This window comes from Phoxinus phoxinus (assembly GCF_949152265.1).
Source record: "Phoxinus phoxinus genome assembly, chromosome: 17".
Lineage (NCBI taxonomy): Eukaryota > Metazoa > Chordata > Actinopteri > Cypriniformes > Leuciscidae > Phoxinus > Phoxinus phoxinus.
In genome coordinates, this window is record NC_136892.1 from 26,793,633 (window position 1) to 26,802,950 (window position 9,318).

At 35.6% G+C, this 9,318-nt stretch overlaps 2 protein-coding genes across 6 annotated transcripts in view; one reads left to right on the forward strand and one right to left on the reverse strand.

Moving 5' to 3' along the window:
- The window catches only part of LOC306984621 (putative E3 ubiquitin-protein ligase HERC1), a 65,144-nt gene extending 62,001 nt beyond the window's left edge, over positions 1–3,143 (reverse strand). For 4 of the 5 annotated variants that reach the window (XM_079586129.1, XM_079586128.1, XM_079586127.1 and 1 more), the window contains exon 1: positions 2,822–3,113. The gene's annotated coding sequence lies outside the window, so the exon portion shown is untranslated. Of the gene's footprint in view, positions 1–2,821 lie in introns of all 5 variants that reach the window. The other variant, XM_079586130.1, reaches the window with a different exon arrangement.
- Positions 3,144–5,653: 2,510 nt separating this feature from the next.
- esm1 (endothelial cell-specific molecule 1) lies at positions 5,654–9,318 on the forward strand. The gene is made up of 4 exons (XM_079585949.1): positions 5,654–5,817; positions 6,755–7,374; positions 8,707–8,850; positions 8,974–9,318. The coding sequence occupies exons 2-4, from the start codon at positions 6,969–6,971 to the stop codon at positions 9,054–9,056; spliced, it is 633 nt and encodes a 210-aa protein (XP_079442075.1). The 5' UTR covers positions 5,654–5,817; positions 6,755–6,968; the 3' UTR covers positions 9,057–9,318.

Consider the following 9,318-nt stretch of genomic DNA (forward strand, 5'->3'; position numbering starts at 1 on the left):
GTGACATCATTTTAATGGGAAAACAACAGCTTAGGCCTAAACATTACTATGCACCAGCAATGGATTTTATTTATGTGTTACTTTTTTTTGTGTAACTTAAAAAAATGAAATCATGTTTGATAAAATTACAGAAATCATTATGGTATTATAAAAATAAAAAAAAAAGATGGTTAAAAAATATCCACATTAATTATTAATGTCTAAATTAAATATTAACATCGACACCCTCATGCAAGCCAACTTTCAATCCCTCACTAATTTTACCATCTTTGTCTTTGTGTAAATAATCACATTTGACAAGAGCCTAAATATTAAACTCTGTGACACCTTTTTATAGAAATATTGTCTTAAAAGGATAGTTCATCCAAAAATTTAAATTTTGTCTCATTTACTCAAATTTACCTCAAATTGTTTCAAACCTGTATGAGTTTACTTCTTCTGCTAAACACAAAAACAGATATTTTGAAGAATGCCGGCCTGGTAACCAATCAATAGGTAACCAAAACTGGTTGATGGGCCCATCAACCTCCATATGAAAAAAAATATATATAAAATGCTACGGAAGTCAGAGGGAACCATCAACTGTTTGGTTATGGACATTCTTCAAAATATCTTCTTCTGTGTTCAACAGAAGAAATAACTTCATACAGGTTTGGCGAGTAAATGATGACAGAATTTTCATATTTGGGTGAACTATCCCTTTAAAAGATAAGCGTATACTCTTTTTTTTAATGTTACAGTGTTCAAAAGAATGCTGCATAACAGGAATGACCCACTAAAAATGTGTATAATAAAAAAATATCAATCTGGTGTCTCATTTGACTTAATGGAAATAATTCATGAAATGTTTTCAAGTATTTCTTGGAAACCCAGATGCAAATAAGCTCAGTCAAATGATGACCACGCACAAAGAGTGTTAACCGGAAACAAAAAGCGCATGAAACCAGGGTCATTCCCAGCCACAGAGGTCAAGGACTGAGCTTGAATCTGTCAGACAAACATAAAGCTGCCCATGCCAAGAGTTTCCACTGCCAAGTGCCTATCACTGCTGACCTTCTGTTGAGTGAGAGAGTGAATTCAATTCAGCCAGTCAAAATGGTCTGGGGGGGCTGATAGTCTGAACACCTGACTAATCCAGGGCAACTGCGACAACTAAAACTTCTGCCCGGTGTGATCACATTTCACACAGAGGGCATCAAAATATAGGACAAGAAGAGAAGATGGTATACGCACAACTGTGAACTCAAAAAGCTGAGCTTTGGGGATTGTGCTGAGAGCCACGAGTCTCCTGAACACATAAAAAATAATAATATCAGAGGCGCCTGTTATGAGATTTGGATCGACTTGTTTGCAGACGTAAACAATAAAGATGCTGATTACGACACGCACAATACTATCATGCAACATGCAGTACGGTGACGTTCTCCTCTCACAGAATTGAGAAACTAACCGATTAGTATTTATTAGTACTAGCATAATTATTATTATGTTTCAAAGATTATTATTAATTTTAGCCAAAGTGATTGTCAGTACACTTCTTATGGGAACAGAAACTGCAAGTTCTGCCATCATTTACACACGGTCACGTCGTTCCAAACCAACATGAATTATTTTTTTCTGTGAAAAGCAAACGTACATATTTTGCATATTTAAATAAATACAATAAAGTAAATTGGGACTGGAGCTGTAGCTCCAAAAATTACAAAAAAGCACCATAAAATGAATCCATATGACTTCTGCATTATATTCCAAGTTTTCTACAACCATATGATAGTTTTGTTTGGGAACAGATCAAAATTATTAAAGTTGTTTACTAAAAATTTCCATTCTGGCTCCGAAATATCTTTTGCACTGCGTACATTTAAATTAATTGACTTAAATGACACGCAAAAAACAGTTATTTTTTACTTCACTGGCGAGTTGAATTAATATTCACATGAATTAATTATATGATATTTCAAGGTGCTTTATGTCATTTTGGAGCTCGGCAGCCCTCATGTCCATTCACTTTCATTGTATGGAAAAGATAGGCGTTGACAAAATTCTGCAAAATATTTTTTTGTTTGCATTCCACATAGGACAGGAAAACATTAGGGTTAGGGTGAGTAAATTATGACCGTATTTTCGTTTTTGGGTGAACTGTCCCTTTAAATGCATTGCTCAAAGGAACAATGGAGACGGTTCACGGTTCACCTGTGCTGTAAAGACCAAATTGGACCAGCATGCATTTCATAGTTTGGTGCTTGTCTAGCTGGTGGACCAGTTTAACTATACTGTTAAGCTGGTTAACCACTGTTGTCTTTCTAATAAGGCTGCTTAACCAAGGGAGGCTTGCTTTGTTAAGCTAGTTAAAATCCAGGTATGGACACTAGCATTCAGGCATCTAAAGGAATACATCCTGGTATTTTACGACAGTGGTTTCAACCAACAATCTATGACCCCAACACCACACCACCCCAAAGAATCTGCTATTTCTTAAGCATGGTGGACCAGAATGCATCAGTTATGTTCTTTCAAACAATGCACTATCCATCTAAACCCTGATTTTTGATCATCAAATACAACACATTATGCAAAATGTGAACACAATTAGATCAGTTACCACAACAACATGTATGAACTGTCACTTGGACAAGACTTAACGTACATTGTTGCATCAGCTGAGACTAAAAACAACAGTGATAGATACAAAAATAGCTGACATATGACGAGCTCAACTGTTTAAAGAGCTAACGTTAAACCACATTTATTACAGATACGAAAAACAATTATCAGATACTGTCGAATGAAATATAAAAAAGCCAGTGTAAATAACGCTTACCAAACGATTCGATCTTCTCTCTCCCTTCTGTCATTCACGCCCAGCAGAACCCACTGCCTGCCCCCCGCAAGGCTCTTTAAACCTGCTGTCTATCAGAAAGGACGTGAATCCTCCGCTTTATTATCAATCATATCCTGTATTTACTTTCACAAATACACACTTTTGAATTAAATATAACTAAACGCCACCCGGCAAAGAGAAGTTACGCAATGCGAGGACGAAATGCCGGTTAATCTCGCGCTGGAGGGTGTTTATAGTAGGGTAGGTTGCCGCTCCGCAAGCTGTTGCCATGAAAAATAGCGGCGTTCGGTTTCGGGAATGCGCGTACAGCGGAGGATTTTACGCATACAACGTAGTGTCGTGACGTCATGACGTTTATATCATAAGGGTCCGTTATGTCTAGATTTTGTTTTTGCGATATTGTTTACCATTACTGTATCAGGGTTAAATGAAACTGTTATACAATTTTGTTTATTGAAATAACGCTGAAATTAAATCGCTGTTCTTTTTTTACTTTTTATTCATCAATTAATCAGTGAAGGTACCAAAAAAATAAGCAGCACAACTGTTTCCAACATAACATTTGTATTAATAAATCATATAACAATGATTTCTGAAGGATCATGTGACACTGGAGTAATGGCTGATGAATCCACTTTGCATCACAGGAATAAATAACATTTTAAAATACAATAAAACAATAGAAAACCACTACTTTAAATTGTAATAACATACGGTAATAATACTGTTTTTATGATTTTTTTTTATCAAATAAATGCAGGCTTGATGAGCATAAGAGACTCCTTTCAAAAACATTAAATAATAGTAATGTTTTCAAACTTTTGAAAGGCATACTGTGATGAAAGTATGATACTGTGATATGATGAAAAACTTAAGACTTGAAAATAAAAATGACAAAATCACATAATAAATTGACAAAAAAATACTAAAATTAAAACGCTAATTCAAAATATGAATACAAATCGTATATAAATAACACTACAATAACAATGTATTTAATTGTATTCAATTATTTTATTTTATTGGAAATATGCTATCATTCAATTTACTGAACTTTAATTTCTTTTGGAGTTGGAGTCCACAATCCAGACTCTCAAGGCTGTTAAGACGGGAATAGTGACGTGAAGGGAACAAAATACTTTTTCCATACTTTACACACTATTTTAATCGATCATTTTATGTTTATGGAAAGATAATAAACAAATCAGAACAGTTCTGACTTCAATTTCAATCATTGCTTGAGAAGGCTTGGAAATGGAAATGGAGTCATATGGACCCATTCTTAAATACTTACTGTGTCATTTGGAGCTTTACAAGCCCATCGTAAACCTACAACAAATGCACACTTGAGACCACAGCATTTTTTCAAAAAGAGTTTTTATTACAATTTAAAGTCTTCTCTCTTGTCTTAACTCTGAAACGATGGAGGACAGAGAAGTCACTTTCTTCTCCAACCTTCTAATCCAGGCGCTCTGCCGTTTCAACCGTTTCCTGTAGTTTGTAAGCTTGGCATTGGCCAAGTTGAAACTGTTCTGCAGCGTCCCTGGCGATTCGGCCATGTAGGTGTGATCCTTGGAATGACAAACTGTGACTGATGGCACAGAAGGATGGCAGGGCAAATGGCTATATGAAATGTTGCATCGTCCACCGGGATGAATCTCTGATGCCCCATTGCTTTCATCCACAATAACCCTCACAATCTCCTCCACAGCTTCGGCGTTTCTCAATACAACATCCCCACGCCTCTCAAGCCTTTGTCTGGTGTGTGCTGGCTTCTTCTGCAAGTGTTTAGGGAAGGAAAAGATGGTGGGAACAGCAGCTGTAGTAAGGCGCACTTTGCCCATATTGCTTGTAAAGAAACAGTTATCTTCAAAGTGGACAGAACATAGGCGAGAAGAAGGAGTTGGCTTCCACTTGTGCCGCCTGATGTTCACCAGCCACTGCTGCAGCCTGCTCTTATCACCTAAAGGGAAACTGAAGGAGAGATAAAGATAAATAGACAAGTGGAAGAAGACAGTAGATATATACAGAGAGCCTTATTCCGACTAGATCAACCGATTCACTGAAAGATTCAAAGATTCGATTCAAAAGAAGCATCGCTGAATGCCCCATAATAACGCTATCTGTTGAAAATGTGATTAAATATAAGATGTACTGCTGGTTTAAAAAATAATAATTCTGTTTTAACAAAGAATCGGTTTACTTGTTACTAACTTGCTAAGAACGTCATCCAGCGGGAAACGTTTTTATATAAATTGAAGCTTGCTGAATCAAACTCAACCAGAATGCCGATGATTTCTGACAAGGTTCTCCGCGCATAACTTTACTATTATTGTTGTTATTAGTAGTATTATTACATATTGGCAAAGAGAAATCATAAATAAAAGTCAAATCATTCACTTACTTACCGAAAAAAAATGTACACTACATCTTTGTGAGTGGCGATTTGTACAATTTATAGCAGCGCACGCCATCATATAAAGCTACACGTTGATGGCAATGACTAAAAATATAAAACTACATAAAAAATAAATTGTCTTTTTACAGTCTATGTTTACAATGCATGCACAAGAAATACTTGCTCTGGAACTTCTGGCGTCTGACAAACCAATGGTGCATTTCCGCCATCTACTGGACTGGAGTGTAGAGTCAGGATGTGGTTGGTTGCTGGTTGAATGAAAAAAGCACAATAAGTATCATAAAAGTTATCCATACGACTGCGCTCTATTATCTTCTGAAGCCACAAATTACTTTGCGTGAGGAATACACTGAAGTTGAATTAGTTAATTTCCTTCCCTCTACCTACCGTAGATCTCCTGCCATTATTTAATGAAACAGCGCCATCTAGTGACGGATACCCTTCACCGCAGCGCTGCTGCATGAGCTTCTTGTGTTCCTTTCCTATGCAAACATTATGAAGACTAAAGTTGGACGCAGATTGAAGAAAAGAGAATTCAAAGACTTTGACTTTCAAGGTAGGCCTACAGGTTTATAAATGTCTCATTCATATTCAACGGAAAGCTATTTTATGCTTAGTAAAACAACACATTTTCTATTAAAAAAATTTATGAAAAGCATCATAAATGATATTAAAAAAGCCATTTTTTTTAATTTACGCATTTTAATTAATAGTACAATTCTAATTGAGTTGAATATTCATTACATATTATTCATATTATAATAAAAAATTCTAAATAAGTTAAAAAAACTAGAATATAATAATTAATTTTGTAAAAAAATCTTAAATTTAGAACTTAAAAAAAAGAACTTAAATTTAAACATATTTTAATTTGTTAAATTTCCTTGTTCCATTAAGATTTATTCAAAATGTTTTATGAAGCTTGTTTTTCTTACTCATTTAAAATTCTTAATACAATGTAAGGATTGTTCAATTCAATTTGATGGAATTTTACTATAAATTATTGAAATAAATATTATTGAAAAAGGCTTACTGTTTTCTTTAAGAAAAAATAGCAGAGAAAAGAAAAATAACCAGATTATTTTATGGATAAAAAAATTAAAAAACTGTCCGCTAAAATGAGTCAATTTATGAAATAATATTTTGATGGTCCCCTTCTTTAAACAGTTCAGATCATAGGCTACTGAAAGAATGCAAATTGAAACTTTGATATATTATATTGAATGTATCTCACACACAATCTCCACAAAGACACTCCTCATGTCATTCTATGTTATAAAATTAGATTAATAATCTAGGTGGTTGTTTTGTGGTAGACTCACTGGGTCATTTACCTGAGCACATAATAGCTTGATATTTATTAGAATAATTGCATTCAATATTTCATGTTCATGTTGGGTTTAGGAGTTTAAGCTTTTTGTGACATAATTAACTAAGGACAATTTTTAATGCTGCAATAACCGAAAACATCTTGTCATGCACGTTCACGTCAGGGTCACGGGGGTCATCTTTAAAAACCTTCAAACAAACAACTCCAGACTTCAGTGATGACATCAATTCCTGGATGGCAGCACGGCTCTAATTCCACTTCCACGCCGGATTTCTAAAACAGGGAAGGGGGGGCTGGCAAATAGACAACAACACCGGATTGAGGAAATTGACGAGGGCATACTATGTGCAAAACAAACTTGTTTAAAGCTGACAGGCATGCAGCCCGAGCTGTTTCATTCACTGTCCCATCTAAGAAGAGGACAGCTCCTCCCTAGTGCACAGCATCCAGCGTGGGCTTCGCTATCACCTCAAGTCATGCGTTTGTACGCGATCCCAGTGTTCCTGTTGATGGTGTTTGGAGGAGCTGCCGCGTGGGGTCCCGGGGGTAAATACGCCGTTCACTGCCCGGACAGATGCTCCCCCGCGCAGTGCGGCTCGACGCAGCGCTGCCGGCGCACGGTGCTGGACGACTGCGGGTGCTGTCAGGTCTGTGCTGCGGGACGGGGAGAGCACTGCTACCGCACCGTGTCCGGGATGCACGGCGTCAAGTGCGGACCGGGACTCTTCTGTGACTTCTACAAGGACGAGGATGATTATGGAGATGAATATGGCATCTGTAAAGGTACAGTCTGCTGCTGTGTGCACCTGTTTAGGCAGATGGGATTGTGCATGGGGGGAATTCACTTATTTAAAGTATTCAATGATTTTGTAATCAGTTATGTTTTCAGTATTAACAACTGAAGTTAAAATCTAATGCAACTTTCAGAGCAAGAGAACGCTTAAAAATGACATAAATTAAGGTGACATGAAGACAGAAAAACATTGAATTATTACTTTTCTATCTATCTATCTATCTATCTATCTATCTATCTATCTATCTATCTATCTATCTATCTATCTATCTATCTAGTAGCCTACTCTAAATCAATTTACATGAGATAGATAATTTTTTTTGCTAAATAATTGTAAAACATATTTATAAATATTAATATATATATATATATATATATATATATATATATATATATATATATATATATATATATATATATATATAATAAATTATTATGTTTACAGATGTTCTAATGATACATTGTTTATTTAAATTTAAGTTATGTTATAAATTTTCCTTCTATTATTTTGATGTTTTTATTATTATTCTATGTATTCCACGGTTTGGCAATATTGTATTATTTACAGTCATGCCAATAAAGCAATTTGAAATTTGAAATTATATAAACGTATATAAATCAAATCATTAATATTGTGTCTCCTATGGTCAATATAGTTTTCATGAAGGCTTTAAAAAAAAAAGAAGAATCATGAAGGAATTTCAAAACAAGAAACTACGCGTATGCAAGGGGGAAAAAATTATTTATTATTACAACATCTTTATAATATATAATATATAATGTCTGTTTACCTCACAATTTTAGAATTTATTTTTGATGTGTCACACAGCTTCATCTCACCTCCTCAATGCAGATTTTTTTTCTTTTTTCTATAGAATATTCAAATATTGACCAAAAGCCTCATGGTTAGCTGAAGGATTGTGTGTGGTCAGGTTACAGGTTAAAGAACAGTTCAGCATACTAAAGAAAACTCACCCCAGCGTGTCTTTTCTGTGGAGTCCTTCTAGGGCCCCTCAAATGATCACTTAATGTATTACGTAAGAACAACGTGAGTTTGGTGAATGAACACTTTGTATTAGTGGAACACACTCCCTCCACACCAACTCCTCACACTCAGCCCTTTAATTGAGTCTTACCACGAGTGTTAGATGTAAGTGAGCCTTTCTGACCCTTTTACACTTTATACACAAATACTGGATCAGCAATGATCTTCAAAAAGAGAGTATTTGCCAATGACAGGTGGAAAAGTCATGGCAAATATTTACCTCCAGATTCTGTAATGGCTAAATGATCTGTAACATGTCTTTTTCCCCTCTTATTAGAATGCACGTATGGGACGTACGGTATGGAATGTCGGAAAGCATGCAACTGTAAAGCAGGCGGACTGTGTGACAGAGAAACGGGCGCTTGCCTGTCCTTTAAATTCTTGGCTAAAATGGCCATGCTGAAATCTCATTCAAATGAAGGTGAGTTTATTGTCTAAGTGCACAGAGTAATTCATTTTAATAATAATTTTTTTTTAAATCACCTTTGATATGATGTGAAATTGTGTGGAATTTGTATTAAATCTTTTTTTAATCATATGACAGGTAATGAACTGGGCTCGGGTGACACGAACACTGAAACCAGCAGCAATCGGTCCTCCGCTCGCAATTTTCTCCCCCCTCGCTGACAGAAACTCACACTCTTCAGTTTAGTTAGTGTACATGTAGCATAATATATTCAAGGAGCAAACGGATATATTTTAATATGTTTAAAAGGGTCAAAGGAAACGATATGTTTTATTCTGTATATTTTACAGATGTGTATGCCAGTTATGTATTTATTCCAAAGCATGTCACCATGAATTCAAGTCACACACACACACACACACACACACACACACACACACACACACACACACACACACACACACACACACACACACACACACA

Bases quoted from the DNA above. Each gene is read 5' to 3' on its own strand.
- esm1 (XM_079585949.1), top strand. From the start codon at position 6,969: ATGCAGCCCGAGCTGTTTCATTCACTGTCCCATCTAAGAAGAGGACAG. The intron at 7,375-8,706 runs GTACAGTCTGCT...CCCTCTTATTAG, and splicing joins TGAATATGGCATCTGTAAAG to AATGCACGTATGGGACGTAC. The intron at 8,851-8,973 runs GTGAGTTTATTG...ATCATATGACAG, and splicing joins GAAATCTCATTCAAATGAAG to GTAATGAACTGGGCTCGGGT.